Source organism: Salvelinus alpinus, chromosome 21 (assembly GCF_045679555.1).
Source record: "Salvelinus alpinus chromosome 21, SLU_Salpinus.1, whole genome shotgun sequence".
Classification (NCBI taxonomy): domain Eukaryota; kingdom Metazoa; phylum Chordata; class Actinopteri; order Salmoniformes; family Salmonidae; genus Salvelinus; species Salvelinus alpinus.
In genome coordinates, this window is record NC_092106.1 from 8,258,114 (window position 1) to 8,276,568 (window position 18,455).

Here is an 18,455-nt window from a genome sequence, read left to right on the forward strand (position 1 = left end):
GTAAATACTGACTACTGTACAAGAAAAATATATTTGGATTTAGGTGTTGAGTCTATTGACAGTGCTGAACACAGATGTATCTGGAAACAACCCTTCACTTATTTATGTCTTGACGAGCATTGAGAAGAGTTGTAATAAGAGCAGCTCACTATGAGCTGACAATTTTGTCAACCATAAGATAACTACAGCATAAAAACAGAGTTTCGCTGAGACATTTGATAACTGGGCCATTTGAGTCACTCCCAGGTCACTTAGCATAAGTGGTATCGGTGAATGATTGTGTGGGTTAATGATTTGTGGAAATTGGGACAAAGGACATGGCATACGTGATTTTCAGTAACAATCCGCAACGCACAAAACGTGATTTCTGTACGCATTACATGGAGTTACATTTACAGTTTTGCTTTGACTCATCTATTTTCACACGTTGTACGTTGTTGGGCTGCTAATACAAGCTATAAAAGGTGCTTTATAAAATGTATCAATTTCAATTCTGTCAGATTTTTTTTGCATACGTTTTTGTAATAATTTCCCTAATTCATACCACAGCCATCCCACCCCATGCACATGTCACCATGAGTGTTCATAAGGGGGTTCCTGCCTAAACATGCCTATTGGGATATCTATAGTGTATAAACTATACCTTTGCTAAGACTGGAAAGCCCCAATGGAAAGCTTGGCGTATTGCACATTGTTGCGCACTATAGAATGTCCCTTGGGGCTTAGCTAGCATGTATATTTGTGTGTGCACGTGTGTATGAGCAAGTGTGCCGCGCCCCTCCCAACTCACTAGGAGCAACTTTCCATACTCTTGGGACCGGGGAAGAAAATAAACTTGGAGAAAGATGCACACCACTTCACAGTTTGAGAAACCAAAGAAGTGGATTGGGAAACAAAATAGAAAAAAAGGGAAAGAGAAGGCAAGGAATAAAACATTTTCAGATTCTCATTATCCATTTTTAAATATAATTTCCAACCAAATTTGACAAGGTAGTGGAAGCTTGTAGTTATTTTTAACTGGACATGAGTAGGCATGCCTGCCCTACCTGCTTCTGTGGCCGGGAGTTATGCTGCCTGCAATTGATGAAACTTGAGCTTTTCAGGGACCCTGATGGACATGTAACACTGCTGTTGGGATAATGACATAATGTAAAGGAAAGGTACACTGTGACCACTAAGGTGGGAAACTGACATATTATGTCTTGGGAGGGAGGGACATAGTGTTTCTGCGTCAAGTTTGTGTTTCAGTTCCACATCCACCCCTTGGCTATATAGGCAATGAGTAGTTGGCTTACAGGAATATGTATACAGGAGTTACTACACATTAGGCCAGTCTCTGCACCCATTTCCCCTCACATTGTCTCCATAATACAACCATAATACTGAGTTAAATATAGGCTTTAAAGTTTAGGACACAACCAGATTATACAAAAACACTCCAGCAACAACGATGCTGAAGTCAATGTATAAGCATTTTGAGGGAGTGATAGGGTCTAAGTAAAATGAGCAGTTTCCTCAAACATTGAATAGTTGAAACAGTGTCCCTTCTGCCATTAGGTAGTTTGGCAATCAAATGACTCAATTGAAAGAGCTCAACACACATCCAAGTGTAAGCATTTCAAAGTAAATATATGACTTTCTATCGCACTTCCTCGTTAGACTTATGAACTGTGTGACAACAAACCCACATGACAAATAGAGATACAGTCACGTCTAAGAACTGTAGGTCAACTCAACATGGGCCAGTTGGTCCATGGGACACTGTCACTGGATATATTTTTGACTGGATATGTTTTTAAACCCTCTCAACTTTTTCAACTTGACACTATTTACACGAGCAAGTGTAGCACAACTAATGTACAAAATACTCTCAGAATGTAGTCTACTAATCAAGAAAGAGTGGGTTATTCCACACTTTAAAATCGGGCCATTCTTGCACCTACTTTATTGGTGTTGGAAAGTAGCAGCTGAGTTAATGCCAAAACTCCTTATTTAGCCACACAAATTCAGATGCGTTTCTCACGCGTGTGAACAGTACTATGTCAGGCAAGGGATAGACCCAAGGTTTCATTGATGGTTAAATAGCAGAAACAGAAGCATATTGTCATTATCCAAGAGTTTCCTGCTATCGAGGGATTAGTAATCACATTGTCTGTTTACCATTAGGCTACCGGTAACACAGATGGAAGAAAATACTTACATAACCTTATTCAGCCTTATCATGGTACCAGACACATGACTTAGCAAACCCTACATGATATCACAAACAGAAACTAAACCATATCCCGATAAACCCTGTGTTTGAAGTCCAGACTGATTACTGGATCATGTTATTTGTTACAGTAAGATCATACTAAAGTCATTGCCTAAATGGATTCAGATCACCTGTCTTTACATTGTCATGAAAATGGACATACAGATGGACATACAGATACATTTTAGGCCACCTTGTTAGAACCTTAGTCTACATGACCACCATCCGGTCTCCAACTAAATGTAATCTACATGAAATTGACCATGTCTGTTTTGTGCCAAAATGTGAGTGTAATTGTCTGAAGATGTGCTTGAAAACATTGAGTTTAAATAATGCACATTGGCATATATATTTCTATAGCCTAAGGGTATATAAATAACTACATTTTCCTCCTTTGAGGGCTAGCCTATAACTGTTGGAAAATGAAAGTAAAGAAAATAGATTATTAAAGACAGAATAAAAACAGAGAGCAGGTCTCACGCATAGAAACCAATGAGGAAAAAGTCTGGGGTGATTCTGGTAACAGCCTTGGGGGAAATGTGTCCAGCAACGAAGTAGTTAATCATAGCCTACTATCTCAAAACTAGTCGTCATCGTAACTTAAAATCGAATGAACATAGGAAAATAATGAACAAGTGGGTCACTATTTGTGGGCGTATTATGTAGCCGAGTCTATTTGATGCGTTTATGTTTGAATGTTGGTGAAACTGAAACATTTCACAGCTATCTAAAAATACAAAAACAGGGCTTTACGACAACCCTGGTTGCTGTATATGAAACTTTACGGGAGTGGTGTCCGGGAAGATAACACAGGAAACCCCGCCTGCCGCCCGAAATAAACTATAAAAAGGGCTAGTCCTGCAGTAACAGCGCAGCGCAATCGCCCGTGTCTTGCAGCTGAAAGTGACAGGCGAACTAAAACTTTTCAACGGACAAGAACACATAGAAGCATGTCAGATATGATCGACGATATTATCACGAGGGTAAGTTTTATTCACTGGGTTTATATTTATGTTCAGATCAGTAATATAAGCTATGGTTATGCATTTGGTGCGTAAAAAAAAACACAATTAGACTTTTTTATTAGTTGTTGGCTACTTTCAACTTTGATTACATGTTGAAATATTCACAAAACATATTTAACGATTAAGCTTCTGAGGAGCAGAGCATATGCTATAAGTCTGCATCGTGAGTAGGCTATTATGTGGTTATAACGTGATCATTTATTGACTGTTATATTTCTCTCCACAGAATCTGATCAATCTGGGTTTAGATGAACCATTCACCCAGAAACAAATTCAATCGATGGTACCTCGTCTCAAGTGTTCAACTTCGTTCTTCTCACCAAAGAGCCATAGTCTAAGCTCTGAGCAATTGAACGATGATACCCCCTGGCCACTTGACATTTGGAGTAAGATGGCTCCAAGTCAACCACAGGTTTCCTTCAGACCTGACCGCTCCATGAGTCTGACCGAATCCAGTGTCCTCTCCTTCGGTAAAATGAAGACCCTGGATGAAGTGCCTCCACCGCCTGGATTTCCTCCACTGAACAACCCTACACCTCTCCCTTCCAACCGTTACAAGACCGAACTGTGCCGTAGTTTCCAGGAGAACGGCAGCTGTAAATATGGGAGCAAGTGTCAGTTTGCACACGGAGAGCCTGAGCTGCGCGGTTTGTACAGGCACCCAAAATACAAAACGGAGGCCTGCCGCACCTTTTACAACTTTGGCTACTGCCCATATGGAGCCCGCTGTCACTTCATTCACGAAGAGAAGCTCACCCCCTTGACCCAAAAGTTCCACAACCAAGCACTTGCTGATCAGAGCCCACGTCAGCTCCGTCAGAGCGTCAGTTTCGCAGGTTTCCTGGGACCACGCAGCTCACCCCCCCCTGCGCTCCACGACCCCCTTGGCTTCACCCGTGCGCCCTCGGCGTCACCACCCCCTGCGGACATTCTCTCCCCAGTGTTCAATGACACCCAACGCGACACATTTCAGTTTTGTCAGAGCCGACCCAGTGTTGGTGACATCCACAACATCCCTATGATAGTTGAGCCACAGAAGCCCTCACGCTGCGTTTGTGGCCACGGAAATAACTTCCCAGACACTCTGAACAAATCGTACGCTATGGAGGACCGGAACAACGTCTACATCACCCAGCAAAACCTCCACCGCTTCTCTTCTGAAGATTCCCTCTCAGATCGGGATAGTTATACCAGCACAGGCAGCACCAGCGGTTCAGAGTCCCCCACATTTGATGGGGCTGGCAACAAGCGCCTCACCGTCTTTGCGCGTCTGTCACTCTCTGACTAGGAAACCCAAACACCATAGAGACAATCCAACACACGAACCTTGATCAATTGTGAAGGTTCTGCTTAAACAAATCAGAAATCCTATCAATATGATGCGCATCAACACTTTATACTGTTTATTTATATTAGTAAATTACTTGCTCAGTGACATTTATTTGGTACTCAAACTTCTATCAAAATCTGTATATTTTTTAAATAATTCTGTATATTTTCATTTCACTTTTCATCTTGTCTTCCATTAATTGCTTTCTTTAAAAATGACCTTGATGGTTATGATAGTAACAAATGTTTTAAGTAGCTTTACCTGTCTCAATCAATATGAGAAGGGCCTAGTAGCCTTATTTCGATTAGTCCTTTAAATATATGATCGTTTGAAACAAAAGACTCCCCTCCATTTAGTAAGCTGACAGAATTGTTTGTCAGGTCTGTTTATACTGTTGGTATTCGTGTGTATACCAATAACTATTCAAACCATCAATGTGACTTGGAAAATGACAACAATACATTCTCTCACTGTGATATGCACTTTAAACTAGGTATTGGGAGACTAGTCTCTCTATGTAGCATTTAACCAAAGCTTTACACTTCTTTTTTTTAAACTTTTGCCAAATTCTTTGTGTAAGAACAGTTTTTCATATTATTTTTGGACTTTCATCATATTTTAACACATCTGTGACAAAAGTGAGAAGTTGCTAGTACACCCTCTGTGGATGTCACAGATCTAGGAGGGGGTATTTGTGTAACCTTGCCATTTATTTAGAGACCTGTTTTGTTGCATAATGTTTTGACAACCCTGGTTGGGTCCTACTCAGTAGTAGGTGACTTCTATTTCATCAGGGACTGTAACATCACAGTATTTCCATAGACTATATGTTGACTTATCTACATTTCTTTGCTTTTTGTAATTGTATAGACTTAACTAATATATTTATTATGATATTTATTGTGGTAATACCAATGTCTTTTGTACTTATTTATCAAGAAATTGTCAGGGTCTGTAAAAACGATGTGTGAATTATTGAGAAGAAAATATGAATTTATTTTTGATCGCCTAAACAAGAGAAATAAATGAAAATGATAAAGAGATGTCATTCCTTGCATTTAATTGTCTTTTTGACAGTTTGACAGTTTGTCTCAAGTTTGATTCAATAAGGAAAACATTTCTTATGACAACACAAACAGAAGCTATATGAGGGCAGAATACATGGTTTAATAATAGAAAAAGAAGAAGCTCTCAATTCCTCAGTGTAAGCTGTGAGCAACCAGTCTATATCTTTCTGGAGATTTGTGTTATTTGTGTTATGTCAACACAAATGGGTGATAGGTCCTGTATTTGGCCAAAATACTGTGTCAGTCACTGAAGGCATTTGACCCAAAACAACAACTTACTCCTTATCCTGCATGCATAGAGCTCAGTTTCATAACTAGCCATGCGTATATGCTGGAGCTAATGTGTTGATAGGGAGCTGAGCTGTAACCTAGCTGTGTGGTCAAGTGCATGTCATATATGACATTCCTCTCCTAGGACACCATTTCCTCAAGGGTGCTCACCCTTGTGTTTACTCACTGGCAAGGTTGTCATGATTAACAGTCTTTCCTTCTGCTCTGTATACACTTGAGTGTAAACCAATACTTGCAATTTTTATCCCCAAATGGGGTATCAATGTTTATGATGTCAGATATGACTAGATTGCTTCAGAAAGGCCTTCTATTAAAAATGAACTCCGGAAATCTCCTTTTGCGATGTGTCCCGTCAAATAAGGATAGCTGACAGGGTTTTATTGAGGAGTTTTTAATATGGGCACAGGATGAACACAAAGAGCAATGCAAGCACTTCCTTATACCTTGTATTTGAAATGTGAGGTTTATAGTGTTAAATCAACCTCCCTGCGTCAATAGTCTACTCTTACTCAACCCAGTAAGGTCTTCCAAAGTCTATACGCTGCACATTTCTGATGGGATCATCAGAAATTCCTTCTCCAAGAATAAAGTAGGGGTCAAAAAACAACCCTAAACACATAACTAGGGTTACAAAGGGAGGGTATATTACTGGAAACTTTAGATGTTTACCAGTAAATTACCAGAATTTTGTTATCTTTCAAGGATTTTATGTAATCTATCAAAATACATCTAGTGGCTCTTTTGGGTACCTCAGATTATCATAGGTGTCTGTAATTATCTCTGGCCCTCTGTGCGGCCTTATCACATGTAAAATACAGTTTTATGAAATAATTGAAAAATATGATTTTAAATAATAGAATGACACAGCTGGAAAACATTATGCTAAATATAAACGATCAACTATCAACCATTGGTGATTAATATGAGAGTTTCAGCATGAAATATACAGTACCAGTCAAAAGTTTGGACACCTGCTCATTCAAGGGTTTTACTTTATTTTTTACTATTTTCTACATTGTAGAATAATAGTGGAGACATCAAAACTATGAAATAACACATATGGAATCATGTATCATCATGGGCTCCCGAGTGACGCAGCAGTCTAAGGCACTGCATCTCAGTGCTAGAGGCGTCACTACAGACACCCTGGTTCGAATCCAGGCTGTATCACAAGCGGCCGTGATTGGAGTCCCATATTGCGGCTAAAAATTGGCCTAGCAGGGTCCGGGTTTGCCCGGTGTAGGCCGGCATTGTAAATACGATTTTTTTCTTAACTGACTTGCCTAGTTAAATAAAGGTTAAATTAATTAATTAATGTAGTAAGAAAAAAAGTGTTAAACAAATCAAAATATATTTTAGATTTTATATTCTTCAAAGTAGCCACCCTTTGCCTTGATGACAAGTTTGCACACTCTTGGCATTCTCTCAACCAGCTTCATGAGGAATGCTTTTCCAACAGTCTTGAAGGAGTTCCCACATATGCTGAGCACTTGTTGGCTGCTTCTCTGTCACTCTGCGGTCCAACTCACCCCAAACCATCTCAATTGGGTTGAGGTTGGGTGATTGTGGAGGCCAGATCATCTGATGCAGCACTCCATCACCCTCCGTCTTAGTCAAATAGCCCTTACACAGCCTGGAGGTGTGTTGGGTCATTGTTCTGTTGAAAAACAAATGATAGTCCCACTAAGCACAAACCAGATGGGATGTCGTATCGTTGATGAATGCTGTGGTAGCCATGCTGGTTAAGTGTGCCTTGAATTTTAAATAAATTACTGGCAGTGTCACCAGAAAGCACCCCAACACCATCACACATCCTCCTCCATAATCTACAGTAGGAACCACCCATGCAGAGGTCATCCGTCAACCTACTCCGCATCTCACAAAGACTCGGCGATGGGAACCAAAAATCTCAAATTGCTACGCCCGTTGTTAGATGAAGACCAAGGTGCAGCGTCGTAGGCGTACATTTTTCTTTATTTTCAAATGACAACAAAAAACAACAAAACACGAAATGAACGTAAAGCTCTGTAGCGCTAAATAGCAACTATACTAAGACAAGATCCTATAAACTAGGGTGGAAAACAGGCTGCCTAAGTATGATTCCCAATCAGAGACAACGATAGTCAGCTGCCTCTGATTGGGAACCATACCCGGCCAACAAAGAAACTAGATAGAAAACTAGAAAACTAGAATGCCCACCCAAATTACACCCTGACCTAACCAAATAGAGAAATAAAAAGGCTCTCTAAGGTCAGGGCGTGACAGTACCCAAAGGTGCGGACTCCGGCCGCAAAACCTGACTCTATGACGGAAGGGTCCGGGTGGGCATCTATCCTCGGTGGCGGCTCCGGTTCGGGGCGTAGACCCCGCTCTGCTTGCTGGTCCCTCCGCTTCCGTGGAACCGAACCGTGGATTGTCGCCGGAGACTCCGGATCGTAGATCGTTGCCGGAGGAACCGGACAGTAGATCATCGCCGAAGGAACCAGACTGTAGATTGTCGCCGGGGACTCTGGACCGTGGATCGTCGCCGGAGGCTCTGGACTGCCGACCGTCGCCGGTGGCTCTGGACTGCAGACCGTCTCTGGAGACTCCGGACTGCGGACCGTCTCAGGAAATTCCGGACTGTGGACCGTCTCAGGAGGTTCCGGACTGTGGACCGTCTCAGGAGGTTCCGGACTGTGGACCATCTCAGGAGGTTCCGGACTGTGGGCCGTCTCAGGAGGTTCCGGACTGTGAAACGTCGCCGGAAGCTCTGGACTGCAAACTGTCGCCGGAAGCTCTGGACTGGAAACTGTCGCCGGAAGCTCTGGACTGTGGAGGCGCACTGGAGGCCTGATGCGTGGGACCGGTACAGGTGGCACCGGGCTGAGGACACGCACCTCAGGGCGAGTGCGGGGAGGAGGCACAGGACGTACTGGACTGTGGAGGCGCACTGGAGATACAGTACGTATGGCCGGTACAGAATATACTGGGCCGTGGAGGCGCACTGAAGGTCTGGAGCGTAGAGCTGGCACAACGCGTCCTGGCTGGATGCTCAGTTTAGCCCGGCAAGTGCGGGGCACTGGCACAGGACGCACTGGGTTGTGAAGGCGCACTGGCAACACAGTGTGTAGAGCCGGCACAGGATATCCTGGACCGAGGAGGCGTACTGGAGACCAGGAGCGCTGAGCCGGCACAACCCGTCCTGGCTGGGTGCTCACTTTCGCACGGCAAGTGCGAGGAGCTAAAACAGAACGTACCGGGCTGTGGATGCGCACTGGAGACACATTGCGTATCTCCACAAAACATGTTGCCTGACTGGTCCCACGCTCCTCACGGCGACTGTCTTACTCCAGACACCAAACCATCCACTATACCTCATCACTCCCCTCAGCTATCTCACAATACTCCTCGCTCAGTCTATCCCAATACTCCTCTTCGCTCTCAAACTTGCCCCTCGGCTTCGCTGACCAACCCGGGCTTCCTTCGTGGTTGTGAACTTCGGAGTCGCCGTTGGTCCTCCTTCGCTGCCTCCGCCTGCTTCCATGGCAGGGTCTCTAAGGTCAGGGCGTGACACAAATTTGGACTCATCAGACCAAAAGGACAGATTTCCGTCGGTCTTATGTCCATTGCTCGTGTTTCTTGGTCCAAGCAAGTCTCTTCTTCTTATTGGTGTCCTTTAGTAGTGGTTTCTTTGCAGCAATTCGACCATGAAGGGCTGATTTACGCAGTATCCTTTGAACAGTTGATGTTGAGATGTGTCTGTTATTTGAACTGTGTGAAGCATTTATTTGGGCTGCAATTTCTGAGTCTGGTAACTCTAATGAACTTATCCTCTGCAGCAGAGGTAAATCTGGGTCTTCCTTTCCTGTGGCAGTCCTCATGAGAGCCAGTTTCATCATAGCGCTTGATATTTTTTTTGACTGAAAGTTCATGTCTTAAAGTAATGATGGACTGTCATGTCTCTTTGCATATTTCAAATCAAATCAAAGTTCACTTGTCACGTGTGCCGAATACAACAGGTGTAGACCTTACAGTGAAATGCTAACTTACAAGCCCTAACAAACAGTGCAATTTTCAAGTAAAAAATAGGTATTAGGTAAATGATAGATAAGAACAGAAATACAAAATAAAAATAACAGTAAAATGACAGTGAAAATAACAGTAGCGAGGCTGTATGCAGGTGGTACCGGTACAGAGTCAATGTGCGGGGGCACCGGTTAGTCGGGCTAATTGAAGTAATATGTAAACTCAGCAAAAAAGAAACGTCCCTTTTTCAGGACCCTGTCTTTCAAAGATAATTCATAAAAATCCAAATAACTTCACAGATCTTCATTGTAAAGGGTTTAAACACTGTTTCCCATGCTTGTTCAATGAACCATAAACAATTAATGAACATGCACCTGTGGAACGGTCGCTAAGACACTAACAGCTTACAGACGGTAGGCAATTAAGGTCAGAGTTATGAAAACTTAGGACACTAAAGAGGCCTTTCTACTGACTCTGAAAAACACCAAAAGAAAGATGCCCAGGGTCCCTGCTCATCTCAGTGAACGTGCCTTAGGCATGCTGCAAGGAGGCATGAGGACTGCAGATGTGGCCAGGGCAATAAATTGCAATGTCCGAACTGTGAGACACCTAAGACGGCGTGGCGAGAATCTGTCTCCGCACCACGTGCTCTCACCACTGGTGTCCCCCAGGGCTCTGTTCTAGGCCCTCTCCTATTCTCGCTATACACCAAGTCACTTGGCTCTGTCATATCCTCACATGGTCTCTCCTATCATTGCTATGCAGACGACACACAATTAATCTTCTCCTTTCCCCCCTCTGATAACCAGGTGGTGAATCGCATCTCTGCATGTCTGGCAGACATATCAGTGTGGATGACGGATCACCACCTCAAGCTGAACCTCGGCAAGACGGAGCTGCTCTTCATGTCTCTTCCTCCCGGGGAAGGACTGCCCGTTCCATGATCTCGCCATCACGGTTGACAACTCCATTGTGTCCTCCTCCCAGAGTGCTTGGCGTGATCCTGGACAACACCCTGTCGTTCTCAACTAACATCAAGGCGGTGACCCGTTCCTGTAGGTTCATGCTCTACAACATTCGCAGAGTACGACCCTGCCTCACGCAGGAAGCGGCGCAGGTCCTAATCCAGGCACTTGTCATCTCCCGTCTGGATTACTGCAACTCGCTGTTGGCTGGGCTCCCTGCCTGTGCCATTAAACCCCTACAACTCATCCAGAACGCCGCAGCCCGTCTGGTGTTCAACTTTCCCAAGTTCTCTCACGTCACCCCGCTCCTCCGCTCTCTCCACTGGCTTCCAGTTGAAGCTCGCATCCGCTACAAGACCATGGTGCTTGCCTACGGAGCTGTGAGGGGAACGGCACCTCCGTACCTTCAGGCTCTGATCAGGCCCTACACCCAAACAAGGGCACTGCGTTCATCCACCTCTGGCCTGCTCGCCTCCCTACCTCTGAGGAAGTACAGTTCCCGCTCAGCCCAGTCAAAACTGTTCGCTGCTCTGGCACCCCAATGGTGGAACAAACTCCCTCACGACGCCAGGTCAGCGGAGTCAATCACCACCTTCCGGAGACACCTGAAACCCCACCTCTTTAAGGAATACCTAGGATAGGATAAAGTAATCCTTCTAACCCCCCCCCCCCCCCTTAAAAGAGTTAGATGCACTATTGTAAAGTGGTTGTTCCACTGGATATCATAAGGTGAATGCACCAATTTGTAAGTCGCTCTGGATAAGAGCGTCTGCTAAATGACTTAAATGTAATGTAAATGTAAGACAGCACTACAGGGAGACAGGACGGACAGCTGATCGTCCTGGCAGTGGCAGACCACGTGTAACAACACCTGCACAGGATCGGTACATCTGAACATCACACCTGCTGGACAGGTACAGGATGGCAACAACAACTGCCCGAGATACATCAGGAATTCACAATCCCTCCATCAGTGCTCAGACTGTCGCTGAGAGAGGCTGAGAGAGGCTGGACTGATGGCTTGTAAGCCTGTTGTAAGGCAGGTCCTCACCAGACATCACCGGCAACAACGTCGCCTATGGGCAAAAACCCACCATCGCTAGACCAGACAGGACTGGCAAAAAGTGCTCTTCACTGACGAGTCGCGGTTTTGTCTCACCAGGGGTGATGGTCGGATTTGCGTTTATCGTCCAAGGAATGAGCGTTACACCGATCCCTGTACTCTGGAGCGGGTTCGATTTGGAGGTGGAGGGTCCGTCATGGTCTGGGGCGGTGTGTCACAGCATCATCGGACTGAGCTGGTTGTCATTGCAGGCAATCTCAACACTGTGCGTTACAGGGAAGACATCCTCCTCCCTCATGTGATACCCTTCCTGCGGGCTCATCCTGACATGACCCTCCAGCATGACAATGCCACCAGCCATACTGCTCGTTCTGTGCATGATTTCCTGCAAGACGGGGAATATCAGTGTTCTGCCATGGCCAGCGAAGAGCCAGGATCTCAATCCCATTGAGCACGTCTGGGACCTGTTGGATCGGAGGGTGAGGGCTAGGGCCAAACCCCCCAGAAGTGTCCGGGAACTTGCAGGTGCCTTGTTGGAAGAGTGGTGTAACATCTCACAGCAAGAACTGGCAAATCTGGTGCAGTCCATGAGGAGGAGACGCACTGCAGTACTTAATGCAGCTGGTGGCCACACCAGATACTGACTGTTACTTTTGATTTTGACCCCCCCTTTGTTCAGGGACACCAATAATGAGCCTATATAGAGGGGTCACCGGTACCGAGTCAGTGTGCAGGGGTACAGGTTAGTTGAGGTAATGTAAATTATCCGGTGGCGATTTTATTAATTGTTCAGCAGTCTTATGGCTTGGGGGTAGAAGACTTGGCGCTCCGGTACAGCTTGTCATGCGGTAGCAGAGAAAACAGTCTAACTTGGGTGACTGGAATCTCTGACAATTTTATGGGCTTTCCTCTGACACTGCCTATTGTATAGGTCCTGGATGGCAGGAAGCTTGGCCCCAGTGATGTACTGGGCCGTTCGCACTACCCTCTGTAGCTCCTTACAGGTGGATGTCGAGCAGTTGCCATACCAGGCGGTGATACAAACGGTCAGGATGCTCTCGATGGTGCAGGTGAAGAACCTTTTGAGGATCTGGGGAGCCATGCCAAATCATTTCAGTCTCCTGAAGGGGAAAAGGTTTTGTTGTGCCCTCTTCACGACTGTCTTGATATGTTTGGACCATGATAGTTCGTTAGTGATGTGGACACAAAGGGACTTGAAACTCTCGTCCCGCTCCACTACAGCCCCGTCGATGTTAATGGGGGCGTGCTCGGTCCTCCTGTAGTCCACAATTAGCTCCTTTGTCTAGCTCACATTGAGGGAGAGGTTGTTGTCCTGGCACTACACTGACAGTTCTCTGACCTCCTCCCTATAGGCTGTCACAGCGTTATCGGTGATCAGGCCTACCACTGTTGTGTCGTCAGTAAACTTAATGATGGTGTTAATGATCAATGAACAGCATTCTCACATAGGTGTTCCTTTTGTCCAGGTGAGAAAGGGCAGTGTGGAGTGCGATTGAGATTGCGTCATCTGTGGATCTGTTGTGGCGGTATGCGAATTGGAGTGGGTCTAGGGTGTCTGGGAGGATGCTGTTGATGTGAGTCATAACCAGCCTTTCAAAGCACTTCATGGCTATCGACCTGAGTGCCACAGAGCGATAATCATTTAGACAGGTTACCTTCGCTTGCTTGGGCACAGGAACTATGGTGGTCTGCTTGAAACATGTAGGTATTACAGACTCAGTCAGGGAGAGGTTGAAAATGTCAGAAGACACTTGACAGTTTGTCCGCTCATGCTTTAAGTACACGTCCTGTTTACCTGTTTAAAGGTTTTATTCACATCGGCTACCGAGAGTATTATAACATAGTCATCCAGAACAGCTGGTGATCCCGTTCATGCTTCAGTGTTGCTTGCCTTGAAGCGAGTATAAAAGGCTTTTAGCTCGTATGGTAGGTTCGCGTCACTGGGCAGCTCACGTCTGGGTTTCCCTTTGTAATCCGTAATAGTTTTCAGGCCCTGCCACATCCGACGAGCATCAGAGCCGGTGTAGTAGGATTCAATCTTAATCCTGTATTGACGCTTTGCTTGTTTGATGGTTCGTCTGAGGGCATAGCGAGATTTTTATAAGCGTACGGATTAGTCTCCCGCTCCTTGAGAGTAGCAGCTCTAACCTTTAGCTCACTGCGGATGTTGCCTGTAATCCATGGCTTCTGGTTGGGATATATACCGTGGGGATGACGTCGTTGATGCACTTACTGATGAAGCCGATGACTGAGGTGGTGTACTCCTCAATACCATTGGATGAATCCTGGAACATATTCCAGTCTGTGCTAGCAAAACAGTCCTCTAGTGTAGCATCCGCGTCATCTGACTACTTCCATATTGTGCGAGTCACTGGTACTTCCTGCTTTAGTTTTTGCTTGAAAGCAGGCATCAGGAGGATAGAATTATGGTCAGATTTTCCAAATGGAGGGCGGGGGAGAAATTTGTATGCATCTCTGTGTGTAGAGTAAAGGTGGTCTAGTATTTTCTTTCTGTGGTTGCACGTGACATGCTGGTAAAAATTTGGTTAAACTGATTAAAATTTGTCTGCATTAAAGTCCCCGGCCACTAGGAGCGCCACTTCTGGGTGAGCATTTTCTTCTTTGCTTATGGCCGTATAGAGCTGGTTGAGAGCGGTCTTATTGCCAGCAGTGTTCGGTGGTGGCAAATAGACAGCTATGAAATAATGTAAATGAGAACTCTCTTGGTTGATAGAGTGGTCTATAGCTTATCATAAGGTACTCTACCTCAAGCGAGCAATACCTTGAGACTTTTTAAATATTAGACATCGTGCACAAGCTGTTATTGACAAATAGACACACACCCCCACCCCTCGTCTTACCAGAGGTAGCGTCTCTGTTCTGCCGGTACATGGAAAATCCCGCTAGCTCTATATTGTCCATATCGTCGTTCAGCCACGTCTCTGTGAAACATAAGATGTTACAGTTTTCGATGTCCCATTGGTAGGATAATCTTAATCGTAGGTCATCAATTTTATTTTCCAATGATTGCACGTTAGCAAGAAGAATGGATTGCAATGGGAGGTTACTTGCTCGCCTACGGATTCTCAGAAGGTTGCCCGATCTGCGGCCCCTTTTCCTGCGTCTTTTCTTCACACAAAAGGCGTGGATCTCAAATGAAATCAAATTTGATTGGTCACATACACATAGTTAGCAGATGTTAATGCGAGTGTAGCGAAATGCTTGTGCTTCTAGTTCTGACCCTGGAGTAATATCTAACAATTTCACAACAACTACCTTATACACACAAGTGTAAAGGAATGAATAAGAATATGTACATATAAATATATGGATGAGCGATGGCCGAACGGCATAGGCAAGATGCAGTTGATGGTATAGAGTGGAGTATATACATATGAGATGAGTAATGTAGGGTATGTAATCATTATATAAAGTGGCATTGTTTAAAGTGACTAGTGATACATTTATTACATCCAATTTTTTAATATTAAAGTGGTTAAAGATTTGAGTCAGTATGTTGGCAGCAGCCACTCAATGTTAGTGATGGCTGATTAACAGTGTGATGGCCTTGAGATAGAAGCTGTATTTCAGTCTCTTGGTCCCAGCTTTGATGCACCTGTACTAACCTCGCCTTCTGGATGATAGCGGGGTAAACAGGCAGTGGCTCAGGTGGTTGTTGTCCTTGATGATCTTTTTGGCCTTCCTGTGACATCGGGTGGTGTAGGTGTCCTGGAGGGCAGGTAGTTTGCCAACGGTGATGCATTGTGCAGACCTCACTACCCTCTGGAGAGCCTTACGGTTGTGGTCGGAGCAGTTGCCGTACCAGGCGGTGATACAGCCCGACAGGATGCTCTCGATTGTGGATCTGTAAAAGTTTGTGAGTGTTTTTGGTGACAAGCCCAATTTTTTCAGCCTTATTCACCACGCTGTCTGTGTGGGTGGACCATTTCAGTTTGTCCGTGATGTGTACGCGGAGGAACTTAAAACTTTCCACCTTCTCCACTACTGCCCCGTCGATGTGGATAGGGGGGTGCTCCCTCTGCTGTTTCCTCAAGTCCACGATCATCTCCTTTTGTTTTGTTGACATTGAGTGTGAGGTGCTTTTCCTGACACCACACTCCGAGGGCCCTCACCTCCTCCCTGTAGGCTGTCTCGTCGTTGTTGGTAATCAAGCCTACCACTGTAGTGTCATCTGCAAACTTGATGATTGAGTTGGAGGCGTGCATGGCCATGCAGTCATGGGTGAACAGGGAGTACAGGAGAGGGCTGAGAACGCACCCTTGTGGGGCCCCAGTGTTGAGGATAAGTGGGGTGGAGATGTTGTTTCCTTCGCTCACCACCTAGGGGCGGCCCGTCAGAAAGTCCAGGACCCAGTTGCACAGGGAGGGGTCGAGACCCAGGGTCTCAAGCTTAATGACGAGTTTGGAGGGTACTATGGTGTTAAATGCTGAGCTGTAATTGATGAACAGCATTCTTACATAGTTATTCCTCTTGTCCAGATGGTTAGGGCAGTGTGACTGCGATTGCGTCGTCTGTGGACCTATTGGGATGGTAAGCAAATTGGAGTGGGTCTAGGGTGTCAGGTAGGGTGGAGGTGATATGATCCGTAATTAGTCTCTCAAAGCACTTCATGATGACGGAAGTGAGTGCTATGGGGCGATAGTCGTTTAGCTCAGTTACCTTAGCTTTCTTGGGAACACGAACAATAGTGTCCCTCCCTTGAAGCATGTGGGAACAACAGACTGGGATAGAGATTGATTGAATATGTCCGTAAACACACCAGCCTGCTGGTCTGCGCATGCTCTGAGGAGGGATGCCGTTTAGGCCGGCAGCCTTGCGAGGGTTAACACGTTTAAATGTTATACTCACATTGGCTGTGGAGAAGGAGAGCCCGCAGATTTTGGTAGCAGGCCGTGTCAGTGGGACTGTATTGTCCTCAAAGCGAGCAAAGAAGTTCTTTAGTTTGTCTGGGAGCAAGACGTCGGTGTCCGTGACAAGGCTGGTTTTCTTTTTGTAATGCATGATTGACTGTATACCCTGTCACATATGTCTCGTGTTTGAGCTGTTGAATTGCGACTGTGCTTTGTCTCTATACTGACGCTTAGCGTGTTTGATTGCCTTGTGGAGGGAATAACTACACTGTTTGATTGCCTTGGAGGGAATAGCAACACTGGGTCTGTTCCAGTGAAAGCAGGATATCCTTCTCGTCGGACTCGTTAATTAAAAAAGTTTCTTCCAGTCCCTGGTGAGTAATCGCTGTTCTCATGTTCAGAAGTTATTTTCGGTCAGAAGAGACGGTAGCAGCAACATTATATAAACAATAAGTAAAAAAATAAGATGCTAAAAATGCTAAAAAACTAACAAAATAGCACAATTGGTTGGGAGAATGTAAAACGTCAGCCATGTTTTCGGCGCCATCAGAGCTGTTCTTGCCATAATATGGACTTGGTCTTTTATGAAATTGGGCTATCTTCTGTATACCACCCCTACCCTGTCACAACACAACTTACCTTTTAACAAGGCACACCTGGTAATTGAAATTCATTCCAGGTGACTACCTCACGAAGCTGGTTGAGAGAATGCCAAGAGTGTGCAAAGCTGTCATCAAGGCAAAGTGGCTACTTTGAATCTCAAACATAAAATATATTTTGATTTGTTTAACACATTTTTGGTTACTGTGATTCCACATGTGTTATTTAATAGTTTTGATGTCTTCATTATTATTCAACAATGTAGAAAACAGTAAAAATAAATAAAAACCCTTGAATGAGTAGGTGTGTCCAAACTATTGACTGGTACTGTATGTATTTGTTTTACATATTTATTTTACTATGTCAATATGTACAGTTCGGAAGTTTACATACATTTAGGTTGGAGTCATTAAAACAAATTTTTCAACCACTCTACACATTTCTTGTTAACAAACTATAGTTTTGGCAAGTCGGTTAGGACATCTACTTTGTGCATGACACAAGTAATTTTTCCAACAATTGTTTACAGACAGATTATTTCACGTATAATTCACTGTATCACAATTCCAGTGGGTCAGAAGTTTACATACACTAAGTTGACTGTGCCTTTAAACAGCTTGGAAAATTCCAGAAAATTATGTCATAGCTTTAGAAGCTTCTGATAGGCTAATTAACATAATTTGAGTCAAGGTGTACGTAAACTTCCGACTTCAACTATAGTTGTAGTCAATGCTTTGGCATCAAAGTGGTGGCAGTTGTGAAGAGTTGCAGAGTTAATTAAAAATAAAGCCATTGTTAATTAGATGCCTTTTTCATTAATTAGTATATTTTCTCTAGAACTATACGGTCTATCTACTAGAAACTCATGGACAATATGATGACACAGATATAAGAAATAAATACGACATATGGATAACCAAAGTTACGATAGATTGCCTTAATTACAAAAACTACTGAATA

General features: G+C 44.5%; 1 protein-coding gene across 1 annotated transcript; it reads left to right on the forward strand.

Annotated features, from left to right (window-relative positions):
• Nucleotides 1–3,079: 3,079 nt before the first annotated feature.
• Nucleotides 3,080–5,657, forward strand: LOC139547729 (mRNA decay activator protein ZFP36-like). The gene is made up of 2 exons (XM_071356750.1): nt 3,080–3,237; nt 3,506–5,657. The coding sequence occupies exons 1-2, from the start codon at nt 3,205–3,207 to the stop codon at nt 4,565–4,567; spliced, it is 1,095 nt and encodes a 364-aa protein (XP_071212851.1). The 5' UTR covers nt 3,080–3,204; the 3' UTR covers nt 4,568–5,657.
• Nucleotides 5,658–18,455: the final 12,798 nt, after the last annotated feature.